General features: G+C 40.3%; 1 protein-coding gene across 5 annotated transcripts in view; it reads right to left on the reverse strand.

Annotated features, from left to right (window-relative positions):
* Positions 1-23,942, reverse strand: part of SORCS1 (sortilin related VPS10 domain containing receptor 1) — a 590,775-nt gene that overhangs the window by 47,915 nt on the left and 518,918 nt on the right. For all 5 annotated transcript variants that reach the window (XM_025396369.1, XM_025396367.1, XM_025396364.1 and 2 more), the window contains exon 19: positions 8,093-8,279. In XM_025396369.1, coding sequence (XP_025252154.1) covers positions 8,093-8,279 — 187 coding nt within the window. The remainder of the gene's footprint in view (positions 1-8,092; positions 8,280-23,942) is intronic.

Consider the following 23,942-nt stretch of genomic DNA (forward strand, 5'->3'; position numbering starts at 1 on the left):
GGTAAGCATGGCGCACATACTGTTTGCGGTTGAATTAAGTTCAGCAAGGACAGAGGGGTGTGTGTGTGAGTAGATAGAGAGCTCTGTGGTTCTCAGAAGATGCTCACTTACAATATAGAATGATTTTATCTACAGAGGCCTATAAAAACTGGAAACCTTAATTAGATGTACCAACCTCACAAAGATATGAATGCCCTCTTCATAAAGAACCACTAGGACCTTTCCTTTGACCCTCAATCTTCTCTTTGAGTTTGCAAGCAAAATGCAGCTTCCTATGCATTTGCCATCCCCATCTTGGTCCCACGAGATGGAGGAGACAGAGAAATACCTTGGGCCTATTCACTTGGTTTATTACCTCCTCTTCTGCTTGCCCTTTAAATGTGTTTCCCAGAGTCCTGTGTTGAGACTTTTTCACTCTCTGCACACTTTTCTACTAGGCAACACCATCCGTACCTTAACCTTCAAATGTCAAATGCACGTGAAGGGCTTGAACACCCCTTCCTGGGCTCTAGACTCCTTCTGGGGGGCTCTAGACTTCTTTGGCTCCAGCAGTCAAATGTTCTCAAGGACCCTGTTATTTCCCTCTCCTGTATTCTCTACAGTTTGGTGATTAATGCTGATATTCATCCAGGAGCCCACTACAGAAACAGAAAGTCAATTTCAATTTCTTTTTGTCATTCACGTCCATTTAGGAAACCGACGATTTGGTTCCATAAATATCTCTAAGATATTTATCTCACCCTCCCCAATCTGGCGCCCTGGTTCATACTCTAAGCACTTTCTCATTTCTCTTCCAGATTTTCCTGCCTCTAACCTTTCACCACCTGAATCCATCCTCCAAATGGCCGCAACAGTAATTTTTCTAGAAAGCCAAGCTGATCATGTTATTCATGCTTGTTCAAAATTAAGATTCCCATGATCCGGCTGGGTGCGGAGGCTCATGCCCATAATCCCAACACTTTGGGAGGGCGAGGTAGGTGGATCACGAGGTCAAGAGGTCGAAACCATCCTGGCCAATATGGTGAAACCCCATCTCTACTAAAAACACAGAAATTAGTTGGGCGTGGTGGCGTGTGCCTGTAGTCCCAGCAACTTGGGAGGCTGAGGCAGGAGAATTGCTTGAATCCAGGAGGCAGAGATTATGGTAAGCCAAGATCACACCACTGCACTCCAGCCTGGTGACAGAGCGAGATTCTGTCTCAAAAAACAAAACAAAAAAAAGATTCCCACGATCCATTTATAATAACGATAGCTAACACATATTGATTTAAAATTTGTGAGACAGAAGACAGAGGCTGAAAACTTCTTGAGGGTAAGAATTCTTCATATTTATCTTCATACGCAAAGACTAGCAGAGTTTCTAAGACATAATAGATGCTCAAGTATTCACTAGGTAAAACAAATGATATAACTTCCCATGTCTGCCTTTGTTCACGCTACTCCCTCTTTAGAGAATGAAGACTGGTGATCAGCATACAGGATCAAACTGATCTTCTGGTTCATAAAGCATATGTTGAGAAGCAGTTGATTATAAGCCAGAACAGTTCAATGAAATAATAAAAGGGTATCATTTACTGAGTGATGACTACAACTAAATGTTCCGCTAAGGACTCTGTTTTTCTTATTCTATCCTCATGAAATAATCTTACGAAGTAGGCACTCATATACTCCCCATTTAGAGATGAACAAAGTAAGGTGACTTTCCCTAGGTCATACAGCTAGGAAACATCAATTCTAGGGTATGAACCAAAGCAGTTTGGTTTCAGAGCCCTTGTTCTGGCCAGAGGACAAGTGTTTGAAAGAACCTTTCCAGTCAAACAAAATAGCTATTAAGAGTTGCTGCTTCCTGATCAGGTAAATATGTCCCAGGCATTGGAAAATGCACTTTCCACCTGGTTTCATTTATTGCACAAGTCTTGCTGTTTCCCCATCAAATGGTTTGTTCCAGCAAGCCACGTCTTGGTCCACCCCAGGGCCTTTGATTCTATACACCTTTCTTATGGCACCTGTCAGTCTTCAAGTCTCAGTTCCAGCATCCCCTCCTCTGTGAAATTCTTCCTGAGTCCCTGGATCTGAGTTAAATGAATCCATTAGAATACAATGACTAGATAAGCTATGCTAGAAATGCTAGTTCCATTCTAAAGAGGTTCACTTCGTCTCTCACATTTTTTTTTTTTTTTTTTTGAGACAGAGTCTCTGTCACCTAGGCTGGAGTGCAGTGGCACGATCTCGGCTCATTGCAACCTCTGCCTCCCAGGTTCAAGCAATCCTCCTGCCTCAGCCTCCTGAGTAGCTGGTACTACACACACACGACACCATGCCTGGCTAATTTTTGTATTTTTAGTAGAGACAGGGTTTCACCATGTTGGCCAGGCTGGTCTCGAACTCCTGACCTTGTGATCTGCCCACCTCGGCCTCCCAAAGTGCTGGGATTACAGGCGTGAGCCACTGTGCCCAGCTGAGCATTTTTTAAAAGTCATAAACCAGAGTAAGAACAATACCTATATGTCGTTGTCTCAATGAAAAAATTCAAATCTTGTTAGTAAAACATGGTAATTCATTCACTCAGTCTTTTTGTTTGTGTTTTTTGTTGTTGTTTTTGAGACAGAGTCTCCCTCTGTTGCCTAGGCTGGAGTGCAGTGGCACGACCTTGGCTCACTGCAACCTCCCCCTCTCGGGTTCAAGCAATTCTCGTGCCTCAGCATCCCAAGTAGTTGGGATTACAGGGATGTCCCACCAAATCCGGCTAATTTTTGACACCCGGCTAATTTTTGTATTTTTAGTAGATACGGACTTTCACCATGTTGGCCAGGCTGGTCTTGAACTCCTGACCTCAAGTGATCTGCCCACCTCGGCCTCCCAAAGTGCTGGGATTATAAGCGTGAGTCACCGCGCCTGGCCCTCACTCAATAGTTTGTGAGTCCTGTGATCTGTTGGGTATTATTCTAGGTGCTGGGGATACCTGGCATTTGGTGGAGCTTAGGTATTTCTGAGGGAGGAGGGTGCTGGACACATAAAGCAGAGGTAGGTGATAGGGTGCTATTTTTGAAAGCATGTTCATGGAAGGCCTCTCAGAGGAAATGGCATTTGACCTGAATAAAGTGAAAGACAGCACGAAGGATCTATTTGGAAAGTTCCAGGGTGAGGGTAGAGTAAGTGAAAAGACCACGAGGAAGAGGGGTGCCTGCCATGTTGAGAAATGTTCTTTTTTCCTTTTATTTTCACATAATCTCGTTTTGGTCAGTGACGATTTTTATTTTTTTGTTTTTATTTTTATTTTTTTGAGATGGAGTTCAGTGGCACGATCTTGGCTCACTGCCACCTCTGCCTCTCAGGTTCAAGTGATACCCCTGCCTCAGCCTCGCGAGTAGCTGGGATTACAAGGACCTGCTATCATGCCCGGCTAATTTTTGTGTTTTTAGTAGAGGTGGGGTTTCACCATGTTGGCCAGGCTGGTCTCGAATTCCCAACCTCAGGTGATCTGCCTGACTCAGCCTCCCAAAGTGCTGGGATTACAGGCATGGGCTACCGTGCCCAGCCAGTGATGAATTTTGTAAGAGAAATTCAAGACACATAGTATGTTGGCCTTGTAGGCCCTGAAATACGTATGTGTGTGTTTGTATAAGTTCACGCTTACATGCATATATGTTATATATGTATACACATATGAAATTTATCTTTCAGATTCCCACAGCATCTTTTATTCATTTACTTTTCACGGGTTTAAAATACCTGGTTCCTGCTATCCAAAAGCCTATTCTTTGACCACTTCTGTTCATCATCCATTAGGCAGTATACCCTAATGGAGCCACAGAGGTGAAACTCCAGACCCTGGAGGCCCCCAGCTGGCTGCCTGCATTAAGTAGGGAGCTGAACGGGCAGATATGGCTCCTTCAGACAGGTGCCTGCAATGCACAAAAGGGACAGTAGGTGGCGCTGCATCATTCCATATGAATCTTTCTGGAAAGGTGGTTGCAAGAATTGGGGAATTGTGTGAATTGGGTTTCCCTTCTCTTTTCTTGTTTATAGCCCTTCTGTGTGGCAGGAAACAACCGACTCCTGAGGCTGCACATTGCGTGCGTGTGTGTGTGTGTGTGTGTGTGTGTACCGGCTGCTCTGGCCTGCCTGCAGCATTTATGTTCCAGAGACCTTTGGCCACCTAATTAAATATTGTGCACATATCATATTGCTATTTGTCTGCAATGTTTAAAAAAGCTACTAGAAGAAATAAGAGTGATTCAAACCATAAAGTTGAGATCCTAAAACAGAGTTTCTCAAACTCCAGTGTACATAAAAATCATACTAATCTGTTCAAAGCAGATTATGATGCCATACTTCCAGGAATCCTAATTCAGTGGGTCTGGGATAAGACCCAGAACACTACATTGTTATCGTTTAATTTGGGGGTAGGTGGCTCATTAAGTCACACTTTACAAAATCCTAGTCTGACATTTGCTGGTCAATAAAATGATGGTGTGAACAGTTGAAAAACTACATGGGTTTTCAAGCTACACAGATACTTTTACTCTAAGATGGGGCCAGAAAGTCTTCTGAACATGGCTCCTACATAAGGGAACAGCTAAGGGAAGTGGTTTAGGAAGGACTAGAAGATCCACCTTATCTTTTTTTTTTCCACTTCCTGTTCTGCAAGTTTGCAGTCTTCACTGATTTTTTTTTTTTTTTTCTGCAAGACTGGCTGCGACAGGGCAGCTTTCTGAGCAGAAATCTGCATGCTCTGTAAATCCTCTGCCCCATCCGACTGAAGGCAACACTGGCTGCAGCATGTGTCTCATTAGTTTGCAAACTAGCAGAGCACAGTGAATACTATCCCCAAGGAATTACCAACTGTCAGGCTACAACAGATTACCAGGCGCCCAGCAAGACCGGTCCCACTCCTGAAACACTAGGCAGGAACATCGGCTCCATTTGTTTCAGATGACCTTTGCAAACCCATCTTTTTTTTCAAACCCTCTGGTTTGGAATCAAATCACCTTTCTGCACTGGAGAGTGGTCGGAATACGTATGTGAGACAGGCAATGGGCTTTCAGGATTGCCCCTGAAGGTAGGAATGGGGGAGGGGCAGAGGACAGGCTTGGTGAGCTAAGAGTTGCTGCTAATTCTACTCTCTCTCACAATCCACTAAGTCCAAATGTATATGCTACTTTATGATGATAGAAAAATCAAGTTTTACTAGGTGCCAGGGTACCATATATTTTGCTCGATGGGACTTTTGGGAATGAGATGTGCATCTACTTGACAGAGGAGAACATCGAGGCTCAGAGAGCTGGAGTGACTTCCCCAGGAGTTTGAAACAAAATCTGGACCTAGTCAGAATGCCCAACTCAGTCCAGTGCTTTTTTCCCCCTATAAAGCCACCTCTGCACTTTGGCACCTACAGTCACTCATGACACCCTCCAGCTTTAAGATGCTTGAGAGTGTGACTCAGTCATGTTCCTGTTCTGACTTGCTTTGAGCGTAAAGTGATGCCAGAGTCACAGTGCTTCTCCAATCCTTGATTTCTCCATCTGAAAGACAAGGCCAGAAGTCTATTACGGCATAGATGTGAAGATGAGCAAAATGAGTTTGTGTGCATAGCAAAGCACCCTGGATCCTTTAGGAGGGAGGTACTAACCAGGCATGTCAGAATCTGCTGAAATAGTTATGACATGAGTTTATATGTATGTGAGTTAGCAAACAGCTGCAAACATGACCTTGTTTTTAACACAATTAGTACCAAAGAGCCAGGCTTAGAAAAAGTTCCATTATGTGAGGCATGCTTATCCAACCACTTAACCCAAGATGAGTCTACAAAATCAAAATCAGAACACGAAACTTTCCATTACAAATTATCTTCCTCTAAGATTAAGGTCAAATATTTTTATCCAATCAACTAGGCTAATGAAATGAAAGAATTGTAAGTGAATGAGAAACTGGTTTCTTTTAGAAGGGTTTCAGCAGCCCTTAATCTTGAGCAGAGAAAATCTCTGTGTGTGTTGTTTTCCTCTCCAGGATTTTGTTAACTAGGGAGGAGTTTTGCAGGGGAGCAGTAGACACCCCAAGGGGTATGATCACACACATAGGAACGAGAAAAAGCCTACAGAGTGACAAAGAGGTGAAGCTATGGAAGATTTAATGGGAGACCCAGAAAATTTAGATCAGACGCTGATACTGGCTTTTAAATCAGTATTTACATGTGATTGGACTATGGTAGATGTATAACAAATTTGTGGTATACGGAACACAATTGTAATTCGTAAGGAAGCTAGTTCTCTAGCAAAATTACCCCTTATAGAATAAGCTATGAGATATGATATGATCTAGGTAGGAGCCATTCTCGGCAAATGTGCTGTCATTTTTATTGCAAGTTATTTTTGTTACTAATCATTAATGTTTGTGATGTATTGTTAAATATTTTAGCATGACCATTTCTACGATATCATTGCTATCATTTCCCTACATACTAACATATAGGGGGGTATTATGTCTTAGTGAGTGGCAAGTCCTGAATGTCTACAGAGGACAAGTCAGGGATGGCAGTTAGATGGAAAGGAGCCCCCGTGGTGAGTCCTGAACTATGTAGTTGTGCAACAAGCACACTGCTTCTATCCAAAATGTTTGTTTCTTCAAGATGATCTGTAAAGAGTAGGGGGTAGATGGTAAAAGCTATGGAGACAGCTCCTCCAATCCCAAGCCACTCTTGGCGCTGACACTGACCTTAGTTAGCAAGAGCTAGGATCCTTGCGGCAGGTGGACCTGAGTCTGAAGCATGGTTCTGCTAGATAGTAGGTTGGCCACTTCAAGCAAGTAACTTAAGCTCTCTGAACCTCTACACTTTTTGTAAATAGAGTTACTAATAGTGAGTACTTCACGGGACTGTTTTGAGAAGTGAGGTAATATACATTAAGAGCCCATTTAGCACAAAGTCTGGAACATACTGTAAACTGTAGCCAAAAATAGACATACCGAGTTGGCACACTGAGAATCATGTGTAACTTTGTCTAGACCCAAATAAAGGAGTGCATGTTTCTTTGAAGCACCTCTGCCATGAGAGTACAGGAGACAGAGATCAGAATTACTGACATGTTAGGAAGACTCAACAACCGAAACATCTCTTGGTCATCGCTTAATAGTCTTGCTCTCTCACTGGACCACAGCAGCTAAAAACGAAAATGTTCTAATTGATACTTTCTGTATTCAATTTTGTTCCATGGGCAAGGTGCAGAGGAGAGGCATGGAGTAATGATGCCTGGCCTTCAGACTCTTGACTAAAACTTGATATTTGAACAAGGCCATTCATATAAAGGAGCTACTTTCATTTAAAGGAAACAATTTCATTAGTAATCAACATAAGTCCTATGACTGGGAAACCCCTTACACCTAACATATGAATGACACATTAGCACACATAACTTAGAAGTTATTATTGTCTCATCGTACTTACTCACATCTTTAGAATCCTCAATGAGGGAAAAGCTTTAGCATTTCTTGGAACTGTTTTCTACCATAGTTTCCTTAACATTGTTTTTATACTCTTTCTCTCTACACCACCTTCTCTCTAACACCAAGTCATCCCACATAGAAGCCCAGGAAACACATTTTTTTTTTAGAAAAGGAGCAAAACTCTAAAAGGATTATCAATAGCAACATATTATGAGAAGATGGAGATAATCAGATGGTGAGAAACTTATTTACTTGGGCTAATTCTCAATGCATTAGATTGAGTGGTGCATGTGGATTGTTTACAACAATTTCTGACCCCCCCCCAAAACCAAATTTCTTTGTTTCAACCAAATAGCTCTGCAAGTTGCTCAGGCCCAGTCTCCAGATTCAAGTGTCGCATCTTCAAGGCACCCGGGGTAGGCAGGGGAAATGCAATGAGAATTTGAAGCAATCCAGAGAGTCCAGGATTATTCAAATTCTCTTCGATTGTCTTCTTACTCTTTCCTTATTTTGGTCTCTTAATCATTTCTTCCCCATTCCCCTTCTGCTAAAAGATAACTAGTGCACTTCTTCTAGATACAAAATTGTGAATTCGATTTGAAAGGACACAATGTTTAAGATAGGTCATAAACCAACAACAGTAATAACATACAAGTTACATGTAAGTACAGGACGGCGCTGTCAGAACCCAGACTGTTGTCCACCTGCACGGTCACACGGAAAATGCCCACATTCTGATAGACGTGTTTGATCCCATCTTCTGTGGAGCTGAGATTGACATAAGACACCGCGATACCATCGCCAAAGTCCACTTGGATGAGTGTCCGCTGAACATCACCCTGAAAAACAGCCCAACATCAGAGGGAAGAAGTCAGTGTTCAGCTGCTCCTGCCTAGGGGACTGGGGACTATGGCTTGTCCTAGTCCCTGGCTCAGGCATGACAGCAGCCCTGGCTCACTCCTACAGCTAGGAGCATCTGCCTGCCTTTGACAGAATCCCTGTGACATTCCCTGGCAGGCAAGAGTTTGCTATGATGGATACACTCCAAATCTGAAGGACACCAACTACTATAAGTTTCAGGGATTTGAAAATTAACAGTGCTTGATTATCAGCTGCAATGTGATATTCAGTTCCTCCAAAGGCTTTCATAATAGTCTTAACATCCACAAGGATAAAAGGTGTACACACACAACTTAAAAAATTTAGCTTACCTGGGTCAGGCGCAGTGGCTCATGCCTGTAATCCCAGCACTTTGGGAGGCTAAGGCAGGCAGATCACAAGGTCAAGAGATCAAGACCATCCTGGCCAAAATGGTGAAACCCCGTCTCTACTAAAAATACAAAAATTAGCTGGGCATGGTGGCACATGCCTATAGTCCCAGCTACTTGGGGGCCTGAGGCAGGAGAATTGCTTGAATCTGGCAGGCAGAGGTTGCAGTGTGCCAAGATCGAGCCACTGCACTCCAACCTGATGATGGAGTGAGACTCCAACTCAAAAAAAAAAAAATTTAGCCTTCCTGACTGACATGGTAATGGGCCACTCCACTTCCTGTGTCTTCAGGACCACCCCTCAACCCGAATTCTCCTCGTTATTTCTCATTCCCTAATTGTATCATTGGAAGGATGGAAGACACTTTGCCTGCTATCTGATATGACACTGGACTCAGCACTGTTATTATTTGAGATAATAATGGTTAATTTTTTTATGCTTCAGGATTTCAAACTATCAAAATGATCTCATGTTATTCTTCACAGATTCTTAGTCTAGTCTGGAGAGAGGAGTAGGCAATCTTCTTTACAGATCTACTTTACAGATGAAGAAGCTGAAGTCAAAAAAGATGTCATCACTTGTTCAAGGTTAACACAGCTAGTCAGTGGCGATCCTGGGATTCTAACCCACCTTTCTGCACTTCCAGGTCATTCATTATAGAGAGAATATAGCACTGTGGGCAATCAAGGCTCTCCTGGGCATGAATTCTCATGTGCCATTAACAAGCTGGAAGACTTCATGCAAGTCATTCAGTCTCCTTCAGTCTCAGTGACAAATCTATGAACTGGGTATATAATAATACCTTACTGTCTTAAAGAGCTGTTGTAAAAAATATGCAGGAAATGAATTACAGATTAATTAGTCATCTGTAAAATGCTACATAAAAATGACTGTAAATCAATGTAGCTGTAAAAGACCTACTATTGTCCCTTTAAAGCTTAATTGAAATTGTGTAGTTCCAAATTTCCCATGGGTAGGCAGAAGAAGATAAATTCTGCATTATAAAATCCCAGACCTGTAAAAAAAGAAATGGCCTTTGGAACAACAGTTTAGATTCTTAAGGAAAAAAGTTGCTTAGACCCCATTGACAAAAACCAGCTTCCTTCACACACAGTCCATCCTTTAACAAATTTTGTTGTTGCTGTTAGCCTTTCCCACTTTCAGGAAAGAAAAAAACAAAAACCTTTGAACTAGAAATGTATTTTCGATTAAGTAAGGTTCATACGGTATCACATTTTTTGAAAAGGCCAAGTTTAAAATGTTGACATTTAAAAGATTAATTCACAGGGAAAAGAAAAGTAGTTCAAATCCTATGAATCTGTGTGACTACTCCTCTGCTCTATGCCTAGCCAAGCATTGTGTGTGGGACTCACAGCAGTAGACTCTCAGTAAGTACACAGGCACAAATTCTCCCCTAGGGTAAAAAGAGAAATTCCATTCAAAACTACAAAATAAATATCCTCAAGCCCAGATATTGTGCACTTACTTGAATTCCCTTCACTAATAAATATAAATGTCAACTATTCTTGCTGACGTGTCCTTCATTTAAACAACCAAAGTGGACTGATCAATTTGTCATTCTGTTTCCAGCTAGTTTCCACTCCTAGTTTTTAACAGAGTTGCCAGGAAGACAGCCCTAGGTGTGGGCATGGGGAAAGAGCCCACTTTTGAAGCAAGTATCTGAGGGAAATAGCAAGGATATCTAGGGTTATCCACAGAATAAAACAAGGAATGCAGTTTCCACTAGAGAGGGGGAGGACATGAGGGAAGAGGGAGACAGACAAGTTTAATGTACTTTGTGGCAACAGAGTGAGCATCAGGCAGGGCCCATCATTTGCAAAAGGACAGGGGAGATTCACACCTTCAGTCAACTCTACTTCAGCCTCCACTGAGAAAGAGCAGACACACAGGTGGGAAGAATACAACTTTGGCTGCCATTGCTTGAGTCTACCTTGCCTTGCCCTTTCTGTCTGGTCTTCATCACTTCCCTTTTGTTGTCCTGCATCAAGACCAGTTACACAAAAGCCCTTCAATTTCTATCTCTCTTGATGTCTACTGTCTGTCTTGCTGCGTTTTGTTTCATGATAGGATTCTTCATTCTCCATTCATGGAATGTTCTCTGCCTATATAACAGGTGAAAGGATGGAGCTACTCAAAGTTTGGACTAGTGCATTAGTAAGGTTTCCATTACAGAGTCAGGCTATTAGGGTGTTAGGTCAGGCATTTTACATATAATTATATAACAGATCATACTTTAGATGATAGAATCAAGTATTAAGTTTAACATGCACCTGACAGCCCCTGAAGACAAAGGCATGGAATTCTCCAATCAAATGTGAAGTCCCCAGGACCTCCTGATGTTGGGACAGACCTCTGGGCTTGGACTCTGCACTAAGAGATAAGAATGTCAAGGGGCCATGTATGACAGCAGAAGTCAGCAAATTATATTCCTGTTGTCACTTTCCACTAAAGGTGGACAAACTAGATTCCATGCCTTTTCCTTCAGGAGCTCTCAGGTGAGTGGTAAGACTAATACCACTGTAACAGCTTCATACTGGGGCTCATCTGTCATTATATTCTGGTGTTCCCGGGCTCAAATGACTGCTAGAAGCAAAGATGCCAGCCACTTTCAGAGAATAAGAAACTGAGCAAAGGGATGGCAGCCCAAGTCCTAATAACTATTGACTAGGCATACTCACCCTACCAGCTCTCTGGTCATTCGTTCACCCAACTGTCAGATATTCATTGAGTGTCTATCTCATGTCAGTCACCAAATGGGAAAATGTTATTAAGCAAGCAATAGCCAAACAAACAAAACAAATATGGCCTGGGCTTTCATGAGCTTACAGACCACTAGTGAAACACATGTACTTTAATTAACTGATTATGCAAATAAAATTATTGCAGGGTGACATGAAGGAAAGGTACATGGAGTTGTAAGCTTTTGCAATACACAGGACTAGAGAGCTGATCTGATTGGGAATTTCAAAGTAGGCTTCCAAAAGGAAGTGATATCTGAGCTGAGAATACCTGAAAGAAGCAGGTAAATTAACCCAATGGAGGAGATGAATGAATGAGGTAAAACTGAGAGAGTGCAGGCCAGGGGAACAGAGGGAACAGATGTGCAAAGGACCTGTGGTAGAGGGAGATAGTACGGTTGAAGAAATTTAAAAAGAAGGAGGAAAAAGAGAGAGAGAACAAGAACATGTTACCAAATGAGGTTAAAGCAGAGAAAAATACCTTTTCGGACTTGTGAGTCAAATTCCTGATTTTTATCTTTTTCCTAAGAGCAATGAGAAGCCATTGAAGTGTTTTAATTTTTTAAATGTTTTTAAAATTTTGATTGATAATAATCACATATATTTATGGGGGTATATGTGATACTTCAATACATGAATATAATGTGCAGTGATCAAATCAGGGTAACTGTGACATCTATAACCTTGAACCTTTTTTATTTCTTTGTGCTGGAAACATTCAAATTCCTTTCCTCTATCTATTTTGAAATATATGATAAATTATTGTTAATGACAGTTAACACTGTACTGTGTTATAGAACATTAGAACTTATTCCTCCTGTCTAACTGTGATTTTGGACCCATTAACCAATCTCTCCCTACCCAGCCTCTTGTAGCTACCATTCTACTCTCCTATTCTGTGAGATCAACTTAATGATTCAAGTGTTCTAAGTAGGGGTTTAAGGGAAGATGGCATGATGATATTTTTAATTAAAAATGATCACTCTGGCTATGATATGGAGATGAACTGGAAGGGGATCCAAGTGTGCTGGAAAGCCAATTTGGAGGTATTCTAGGATAGATGATAGTAGATTAAACAAAACAAAACAAAAAAACAAACAAAAAAGCTCCAGCAGAAAATTATATGCACCTTTCTGTCAAAATTAATTCTCAGAGTTTATTGGTTTTGAAATCAGTAATTCTGAGCCTTTGATATCAACATCTCTTTTAGGAGTTTTATTTCTGAATCTTGATGTCCAACTACTACCCAAGATCCAGCACTGTTTTGAGGCCTCTGAGAGGATGCCCAGTACTGCTGCAGTCTGAGGTCTGTAGCCGATGCTGGGCTGTAGTGAAGGCTGAGGTCCTGTCATTCTGATTGTTGAATATTAGGTCTTCTTGTGGTCGGATTCATCTGAAGATGAACACTGCAGCACAAGTTGATGCTATTCTTACTTGGTTTTAATATGATGAAAAAGCTTTACCAGGATGCTTTAGGATTCTAAATACTAAGGTTGTAATAAGGCTGGGAATGGAAAGACTAAACTCATAGTTTGTGGACTGGAGCATAACCACAAACAAAAGTGTCATAATACATATGCAGCCAAGATTAGCAAACTTCGCTAGAAAAATGAGTTGCTGGGTGGTACTAGGATAGACTGTGTGAACTCCACAGGTCTGAGAAGTGTCTGGTTAATGGTTGTATCTTCAGTGCCTTAATGCAGTGCCTGCGAATGATCCTTTTTAGTTCCATATAATTTGAAAATTGCACATTTCTATTGTGTGTGTCAAAATTCTTTCTTATATATTATCTCATGTGGATGTTAGGACCCTAGGAGATAGAAAGGATAGATGTTATTTATGTTTGATACACCAGAAAATCTGGAGTACAGAGGGGTTAAGTAAGATGCATAAAGTCACGCAGCTAGTTAGAGACCTACAGAAGGGTTTAAGAAGATCTGTGCTTTGACTTGACCTATTCAGTTCAGTTCTCTTTGAGTTTCTTTAATTGAAATTCCTTGCAATATTTCTCTCAGACCAAGAGGAAGGTGGTAACAAAGATAAAGTATTATTTTCTTTTCTTGCTTGACTGCATTCCTGGCTTTGACTCTTTTCCTCTCTAACAATGACAGGTTGGCATTTACTCAACACTCCACTTCTGTCTACCCGCTAGTAAAACAGTATCATGTTTAAGCCATAAAGAAGAAAGAGAATATGAGAAACAATTGGTATTCATAGTCAGTAGTCAGTAAAGTCATGTGTATAATTAAGTGAAAAATACTTCAATCTAATAAATCAAAAGAAATCATTTCTGAAACTAAATCCAGGCTGGCAAACATCTAGACTATTATAAAATTCTTTAGATCTAATGCTCTTTAGTCACATATCCTAATACAGACACAGAATTGAGAAGGCTAGTTCAAAATAAATTCCTGAGAAAGGCACAAAACCCACATGAAATCCACGTGATGATTCTATTCTCCAAGGGCATTGCTGACTTCTAGAATAGAAAAACAAATATATCAAATGGCCACCAGGAAGCCAATATTAACCTGAGCAATGAAAGGTGTGTGAACCTATCAGTTCCTGTAACACAGATTCAGAGAAGAGTGGGAAAATAAATGCTATGGAAACTCAACACGGACAGCCTCAGTCCAGAAATGAGACTCCAAGATGTCCCTTAAGGCATCAGAGACCCATTGTAGACAGATACCAGGCTTGTATATCAGAACCTGGTCCATGCAAGCACAGCAGTGGCCCTGACTCAAGCTTCGTATGAGCAAATTACATTGCAGAAAATCACTAGTATAACCCATTTTTAATTAAAAAAAGCAACAAATAACACAGTAAATATAATAAATCTGTGTGTGTTTGTGTGAGTACGGAGAAAGGTGATAGCAAAGGTAGCCCAGACTTAATATTGATTACCCTGGAAGTGGAGTGAAGTGAGGGGCAGGAAGGGATCAGCAGGATTAAAAGAAAGGAGTGAATGAGGGGAAATACATATTTCTCCAAATTTAAAAGTGGGTAGAGGACTGTATCACACAAGAAACATTACAAAATACAACATTATACCTCTACTATTACTGTAAATATTTTAACATGGATTATATACATTGGAAATAACCAATGTAACACAGACTTTGTCTTGACTGATGATGGAATATAACCAGCTGGATTTATGTTGTTATTTTTGTGTTCTTTTGACCACAAAGTAAGATTTTTCACACATCATTAAGCAGCATTGAGTGACAGAAAGGAAATCAGATTATTTCAGCCATTTCTTTATATGACTAAGGATATTTAGGCAGAGTACAGCATATGAAATAAAAGTAACTCACCATTATCCTGCATACCCTACTCTAAGGAGGTAGACTCAGGTTAGCAAGGTCTCAACAAGAAGTGGAAAAGGAAATAACATTTCAATGTACCCTGGTATTCAAAGAAGAGATTTCATCAGCCAATGTAGTAAATACATGGAGAGAAAAGCTATCCTCCTGTGTTTATTCAGAACAGTGAACTAAGGCATGTGACTTTGTACACAAAGTGAGAGTGCAAGTAAGATTGATCTAGTTGGGTGCAGTGGCTTATGACTGTAATCTCACTACTTTGGGAGGCTGACGTGAGAGGACCACTTGAGTCCAGGAAGTCAAGGCTGTAGTGAGCCATGATTGCACCACTGCACTCCAGCCTGGATAACAGAGCGAAACACTCTCTCATTAAAGACAAAAAATAGAAAAGGAAAACAATTGCTCTACAAGATCCCCTGGGTGGTCACTAAGGGAGAAGAGAGAAAACATTTCTTGAAAGTTTACTGTGTCAGAAATAATAGCAACTACTTTCTATATATTATCTTATTTAATCTTCGTATCAGTCTGTTTTCACACTGCTATAAAGAACTGCCTGAGACTGAGTAGTTTATAAAGTAAAGAGGTTTAATTGACTCACAGCTCCACATGGCTAGGGAAGGCCTCAGGAAACTTACAATCATAGTGTAAGGGAGAGCAGGCATGTCTTGTGTGCTGGCATGTGAGATACAGTGTGTGTAGGAGGAACTATCAAATACTTATAAAACCATCAGGTCTCTGAGAACTCACTCACTATCATGAAAACAGCATAGAGGAAACCACCCCTACGATCCAATCACCTCCCACCAGGTCCTTCCCTCAACACTGGGGATTATGAGGACTACATTTCAAGATGAGATTTGGGTGGGGACACAGAGTCAAACCATATCAATCTTCAACCCTAAGAGAACTCAGACCTGTTCAAATTTGCCTAGAGTCACAAGACTAGTTTGAATCAGGCTGTTCTTAACTCTGAGTCCAGCACTCTTACAACTCGTTCACAGAAAACACTCAAACTACACTGGTGCTCATTCCCAGATGGGTGCTAAAGAATGAATTCACTGATGTGTGAAACCAAAGAACTTTGTAAGCTTCGCTAACTACAACCCTTTAGAGGAATGCCAAAGTGATGTAAGATGATCCCAGTGTAATATGCCAGGCTCTATAAAATACCCCAGAAGCTTCAAAATGTGTTTGTGAGGGTTCCTGGTGGTGTGAGTGTTTGACAAAGTCTAACATGACTAATCAGGAAACAAATGTTGTAATTGTGTTGGACCTTCTCATGTGACATTTTATAATAGTAAACTGAGCTTTTATAGAACAAGAAAAAACCAGTCTAGGATAAAAGGCAGCTACACACAACCTATCTTCTGTTCCCAAGCAAGTTATTTGTCCTCTCTGACTTCTCTTCCGAGAGGTGCTGCCACTGCTGAAAGCCAAAGTTTCCACACCAGAGCAGCTGGGACAGAGTGCTCCCAGGATGTCTGGTTTGAATCATGCCCTATAGGTGTTTCTTCAGTTTCAAAACTGAGCTCTGGACAGTGACTTCAAGATGTTCAAATCCCTGCATAATTACAGAGTATTGTCAGCCTCTTCCTCTTGTCTGTTCAAAGATGGTTTTCTAAAGCACATGTCTTTCTCCAAATGTGCACACCTCCTGAGCTTCTCTGCAAGCAAAACCTACAGTGAATTTGGATGCTCTGACCTGGGAGATGAAGAGTCACCACTGTGAAGAGGATAGTGCAGAAGGTTTTACATTTTTTCTAGAGAACTCAGATCTGTCAAGGCCAGGAATTCCAGAGAGAGCACACTTTGAACACACCAAATCATTTGCCTAGATTTATGACATTTCACTTTCTCTCAGATGAAATGAAGATGGCTGTTTTTCGGGCCCTTCTGTGAGGTCTCAGATCCTTGGGACTTGACTAACTAAAAACCCAAATACTTCTGGATCTAATGCCCAGATCAAGACATTCCAATAGCAACATCACAAAGTGGTTTAATCCTTCCCTTGGAAATGGGCGATAGTACCATGTATTTCACTGAATCCCAAATTTCCCTTTTGTGTGTTCTGTACTTGGTGTCTAGTTTAAAATGGAACAGAATATATAAGGCAGGAGGAGTACTTACCATGTGTAAGCAGATAATGACTATGAGCTGGGGCCTCTGTACTCTATCTAGATACTGTGGTATAGAGAGGTTCAGAATCTTGACCCATTGCAGTTTGGAAGCACTTTTTAGATAATAAGGGGCACTGCTATACTGTTACCACTGCATGGTGGCTGTAGGAATTACATCAGCAGGCTCTGGCTGCCAAATGACATAAATCTTATAAATGTTTTTGAATGACTTTTGAAATTCACTCATAAAGTAAAAACATTCAACTATGCAATTAGAACAAAATTATATATACTTTGAAAATAGGAGGAAGTTTCCTTTAGGAATAAATCTCTATAGAATCGGGTTTTCCTAGTAGTAAAATATGTAACAGAAATATGTCAGCATAGTTAGAAGAAATTTTAAAAAAAGAAAAAAAAGGCATGGTATATTCATTGGTAAAATACAGAAATACATAAAATGATGACAAAGAAAATCAAAATCACCCATAATTATATCACCGACAGATTACCTTGTTAACATATTGGTGAATACCATTTTAATCAATGAGAATGCACGTGGACACAGATACCACTCCTGTAACACTGGAATCACTATACTGTTTTAAGCATTATGTGGTCAACATGTTTAAATAGCTTAAATTTTTATACCTAGTATCACTTGGTGGTCTTAACCAAGTCATAAGATCTCTTCTATGAAATGGATATATGATTTCTTGCCCTGGAAGTCACTTCATCCCCCTTCTAAATTATTAGGTTGTTGTGAAATTCATTTTAAAGAGGTGCTGCATGTGAAAGTGGTGCCCTACAAAAGTTAGGTGGCAACCTGGGAATTAGAAGACCTAGTTTTATGTCCTTCAAAAAACATTGTTTATTTGGACCTCAATTTCTCTACTTGTAAATTAAAGATGGGAAGAGCCGATGATCCTAATTGCCACTTCCAAGTCAGATAATCTGTGATTTTTACAATTCTATTATTCTTGTTATTAGCATTATTGTGAATCAACACATATATATTCTAACATCAATTTGTGCTGCTGAGATAAGCTCAGATCTCAGGTAAAGATGCGGAACTTATTCAAGTGCTGCTGTCATAAGGTGGAGACTTTCCACTGCACATTAATGGTAGACCAGCTTGAGGACTGAGCAGCTGAGCAGAGGGTCATAGAATAACAAATGGCAAAGTGCAAAGCCAGAAGCCTGAAGAAGTTACTCACTCAGATGAGGATTGCATGGTGTGATGAAACCTTGATTCAGGGCTGGTGACCACCCAGGTGGATGAAGTGGGACATTAATATTGTCAGGGCCTAAAGTAGGCAGACTAGAAGATTGAAAATTCAAACTGAAGACTATTTCATGAATCCAGCCTCTGGGATGTTTGCTGAACTGGAACTGTCAGTAATGAGTCAGGTATACAAGTCAGACTAAAGTTCTTAGCAAACATCTTTTCATTGAGATCCTAAAGAACAGCAATACTCCAATATAGTTGCATTTGTTTTCAGGGGAGAGAAAAGTGGAGCCTTAGAAAGGGTTGCTGACCAATCCAACTTGAACTTCAGACATTAGGCTTCTAGCTAAAGACAACCCATATTGCCTGCCTCATTTCCTTCAACAACAACAAGTGAGAAGAAATTAAGTGGCTCAATTTCCTTGCTAGAGTCAAAGAGAATAATGCTGAATGGAGAAAGGAGTAACACACGAGAAAACCTCAAGTCTTCAAGGCTCACTGAAATCAGCTTCCACTCCTTTGTATGGAAGAAGAAAACAGTTGAGGTGTCTATGTCAGAACTAAGCTGACTTAGAAACTGATATCTGCCTCACAGGGTCAGGAGATCGAGACCATCTTGGCCAACATGGTGAAACCCTGTCTCTACTAAAAATACAAAAATTAGCTGGGCGTGGTGGTGCGTGCCTGTTATCCCAGCTACTTGTGAGGTTGAGGGAGGAGAATCACTTGAACGCAGGAGGCGGAGGTTGCAGTGAGCTGAGATCACACCGTTGCACTCTAGCCTGGCAACAGGGTGTGTCTGAAAAAAAAAAAAGAAAGAAAAGAAACTGATGCCTGCCTCAACATAACACTGCTTATTAACCCTTTGTGCCACCACTAAAGGCTCCAAATAACCTTTTCTCCAGATGAGAAAGTAGGTCAAATTGTCATGAATTCAGACGAGTATCTTGTAGAAATTTTTATCAACAGCCATCTTCTCTACCATCTGATGGTTGACAGCATCCTGCAATATTTATGAAGTGTTATTACACTGTGGGTACTTTAATGCTCCCCTAAGTCTTTCAATGTATATGAAATTATGAATCATTGAAATCTGTCTAACGAGGACACAGTCCTCACGTTTTGGAGTTAAATCTCACAAAAGTGATAATCATGAATTTTCCTTATTAAGTTTCAGTCTTTGTATGTAAATTGAAGTATTAAGACAATGAGATACAGATCAAAGTTTTAATTTTCGTCCCTTGCCTTAGATTTAATTTAAAAGTCTTAAATTATGCAGAGAATTGCATCTCTTTACTCTTACAGCTGTTTAAAACAGATTTAATTATCTTCCTTAACACACAGATACTACTTCTGCCTATCAGTTCTCTCAAACAAATGCCTCCCAAATCAGTTTTGTTGAGTTCTTCAGACTGATTAGGGCCTTTGCCATCTATCCTGTGCCTTCAGGTCCTTGCATTGGATTTCTCTGGGAAGCTGAGTTATTGTGTTGAAAGTCTATAGGCTCATTAGGTTCTCATTAGTAGTCCAGGGGACATCCATCTTGAGTGAGTCTCCAAGCACAGAGATGCCACCTCTCACTGCCTGCTTGAATCTCAGTGCAAAACACCTTCGATCAGTTTCCTAAAAGTCAGGTATAGTTTGAAAATGTTCAGCATCTTAGACTCAACCTTATGGACTTCTCTACTCCTCTTCCAGTTGGTTCTTGGATTAACAGTTCTTTATTTTTAAGGCAATAATGATGCCTAAATGCATTGTGTGTGCTTGCGTGTGTGCGCACGTGTGTTCTTCTTTCATCCGCCACAGTGAGTCTGGGATGGAAGTACGACTGCTCCTTTGCCTTGTGCTGCTAATGAAGGTTCTGTCATGAGAGTACACTTGGAGAGAACCCTAAAAGCAGCAGGAAATGAGGCAGGTGGTATTGATGACATTGGAATTTTTCATCAACCTCAGAATAGCTATGTGGCTTTCTGAGTAACACATCAGGTGAGCCAAGTTGTGGGATTTTGGAGGAATTGTGTTATGGAAGCATTTCTGTCATCTAGGTTTTGAGGGTGACCTCATATGCTATTTGCAGGAAAGAATCCCATTTCTTGCATATATTAAATCTGTAATTTTCTGGCTTGAGCATATACTACTGTATATGAAGTTGCAAACTAGTATCAGTGTACCTAGCCTTTAATTATTTTCTGTCAATAAGTAGTTCTCTTTGCTCTGGTTTTAGCAATGTTTTCATTGATATTCTTATGCTAGAATTAGGATATGCACTAGGAAAGGATTAAGGAAGAGATTTAGATTTCAGATGAAGATTTTACCATGTTTTGACTGGTTTTCAAATGTTGAGTCTTTTCCTTTTAAGTTTCAGTTTTATCTCTATGCTTCTTGGGGAAGCCTATCCAAATCCAGATACATTTATTGAATTTCTATCAATATGTTAGGTACATTGTACAGAGATGTGGGAACTGCAATCAGGAGTGACATGATTCTTACCTTAAACTATACCCCCAGTATAGTTTACTGGTGGATGCCAAAAATATTATTACAAAATAATGCAATAAATTACGCATTATAATTATATTTAGATAATTTATTATTAATCTTTTTTATTTCCAATAGATATAAGGTATTAGGCACTTTCTACTTCATGTCATTAGATTTTCATTTAAAACTCAATATAACAGAGGTCCTAGTCAAACCAAAACATAAATTCCCACAAACTAAAGTAAGTCCATTAATGAATGCAAAGTACATGATATAAAATTGGCACTTAGTAAAATATTCGTCAAAGAACAAATAAATAAACACAAATATCTAACTATTTGCTGAGACAGCTGATGCCTCAGGTCTCTGATGGTTTAGATGGAATGCAAAGGAGATGGAAATTACAAGGAGGGGTTTGTATGCAAGTAACTGGGGCAAAGAAAAGAGGCTTAGATCAGTCCCTAACCCAACCTAGCCCCATAAAAAAAAAAGACAAGACTGTGGGAGAAAGTTGAACCATGATATAAGATGGATAGAGGCACAAGCTTTGGTACTCACATGAAAAAAGAAATACTGTAACAACTTGGGGAGGTGAATCTTTTGCCCTCTCTGCATTAATCACACTGTGATGTCGTATCAGAACCTAGCAGAGACCTCTAGGTTTCTTTGGTACCTGGAAGACTTGCTTTTTACAGGCATCAGAAGCATGACTTTAAGATCCCTGTTTTTATAAAGAGTTGGTACCAGACATGGGGCAACAGTCAGGCACTATTTTCAAAGTAAATTCAGAAGGATCAAATTTAAATAAGAAATGCACTCATACAGATTTTGAGGAGAATAAAGACACCATGTATTGCCAGTAGGGGCACATGCCAGGGATTTTTTGTTTTTGTTTTGGATTTAATTAAAAAATATTATAGCCTAATTTATACCCAAGCCTCTGAAGAAATACATGTATTCTAAATTCCTTGGGTGCTGCATTCATATCCTATGGTTTTGCAATATTCTTTAGAATAGATAAACAGTGTCAGGCACACTAGGCATTCAACGAAGGCATCATTTTCCAAAGAGGCGGTACCCAGAGAGGATTTCACATCTCTCTTTGCTGAAGTGTTCTTCCACAAATGGATCCCAAGCCATTAGTATTCTCAGAGAAGCCAGGAGGAAAATTTTGGTACATTTATCGATTAGTGTCTAAGAATGAATATAAGAGCCACAGGCTAAACTGGCTTGGTCATTGATGATTTGGCCTTTTCTTTCTACTCCTTGATCTTCATGACTACTGATAATCCCAGCCATGGGTTTCTACAGAGGCTTAGGAGCTACATGAAGTTCTTCTTAGGAGCTACATGAAGTTCTTCTTAGAAAATGGTTCCTTCACCATAAAGAAGCAGTAGAAAGACAAGACACCACAGATCCTGGATTAGACCCTAGGCTCTAATAGTTAGCAGTTGTGTGATCTCAGGTAAGTTACTTGCCCTTCTGTGCCTCAGCTGTGCCATCTATAAAATGCAATAATGGTAACACCTACTTGCATAGAGTTGCTGTCAGATCTACATAAGATAATTCAAGAAAAGCCTCACAAACTGGAACAGTGGTGCTCAATGAATGTTGGATAACCACATTATTATTATTGTGTCAAGTGTCAATTCTCCTCAACTTTTGAGACACTCTGTGTCTCTTCATTCCGCATTGCTAATCACGTGCATCTCCCGTGCCTACATATATAATCCAGAGGGTCACAGAGAAACTGAGGGTCTTTTTCTGCGAGGAGGAGTCTGAATCATCAGCACAGCATCTCACAATCACATGTGAGGTCCCCAGGGTCTCCTGATATGAAGAATGTGCTGTTGGCTTGGTGCTCTGCACCAGGAGAACAGAGCGTCAAGGAGCCAGATCTGACAGCTGGAGGCAGCAGATTTCATCCCTGCTGTTGAAGCTTTGCCCACTCAAGTGGAATGAACTGACTTGTTATCTTTTTTCCTTCTTGTGCCCATGAAGGCATGAATTCACATATCTTCGAACCAGACTCCCCAATCTGTTCCCACATCACTCAACCCAGTGTGAGATGCCTGATGATGATCTTTGTTACATGGAAAGCAGAGTTGAACAGATGAGAACCAGGTCTCTGTCCCTGAAGTGTGTTCTCTATCATTTGCACAAAGGCTGGAGCTAATCAGAAGTGAAAGTTCTTGTTTCAGATCTTGCTATATTGTGTTCTCAGAAATGGAAAAGCTCTCCGAACTCTGCCTTAGTATAAACATCTGCTGCTTCAAAAGACGGCACTCCTCTGGGTACCAGGATCAGGTGCCTCACGTCTCTGGGAAGAGAACCTTCACATTCACCTCGCACACAGGGTGGAAGTTTGGCCCTAAGCGTACCAGAAAGGTTTTTCTTATTTTTCCTTTTTTTTTTTTTTTTTTTTTTTGCCCAAAGATGTAAATATAAAGTACTATATTTTAAATGGATTTCCAAAATGACTTTTAAGTAAGCTTTTTGTTGAGTAAAATGTACTTAACATTGTACATTACTCAAATTGTACATTAATGTAACATACTCATTGTACATTAAAAATGTACAAATCACTGAATATACAACTTGAATTTTGCAAAGTGAATGCATCCATTAACTGCTACCCAGATGAACCAGCTGAAAACTGTCAGTACACCCAAAGTTCTCCAATCACCCTGCCTCCAAAGTTAACAGTAATTCTCCCTTCTATTACATGAATTATTATTATTGAGATGGAGTCTAGCTCTGTCACCCAGGCTAGAGTGCAGTTTTGTGATCTTAGCTCACTGCAACCTCCGTCTCCTAGGTTCAAGCGAATCTCCTGCCTCAGCCTCCCAAGTAGCTGGGATTACAGGTGCCCACCATCACGCCCAGCTAATTTTTGTACTTTTAGTACAGATGGGGTTTCACTGTGATGGCTAGGCTGGTCTCGAACTCCTGACCTTGTGATCTGCCCGCCTCGGCCTCCCAAAGTGCTGGGATTACAAGTGCGAGGCACCACACCTGGCCACCATAAATTATTAATAGCTTTGACTATTTTTGCATTTTAATTAAATGGAATAATGCAACATATATTCTTTTTAGTCTGACTTCTTTAGCTCAATAATGGATATGACATTTATCCAAGTTTTTTGCATATAGCTTTAGTTTGTTCTTTTTCATTGCTGAATGACATTCCATTCTGTAAATATACTATAGTTTATGTATTCTACTATTCATGGATGTTTAGATTGTTTCCAGTTATGGCTCTCACAAATACTTTTGCTACGCATATTATCTTACATACATTCTGGTGCGTATGTGTATGCAT

Source organism: Theropithecus gelada, chromosome 9 (assembly GCF_003255815.1).
Source record: "Theropithecus gelada isolate Dixy chromosome 9, Tgel_1.0, whole genome shotgun sequence".
Classification (NCBI taxonomy): domain Eukaryota; kingdom Metazoa; phylum Chordata; class Mammalia; order Primates; family Cercopithecidae; genus Theropithecus; species Theropithecus gelada.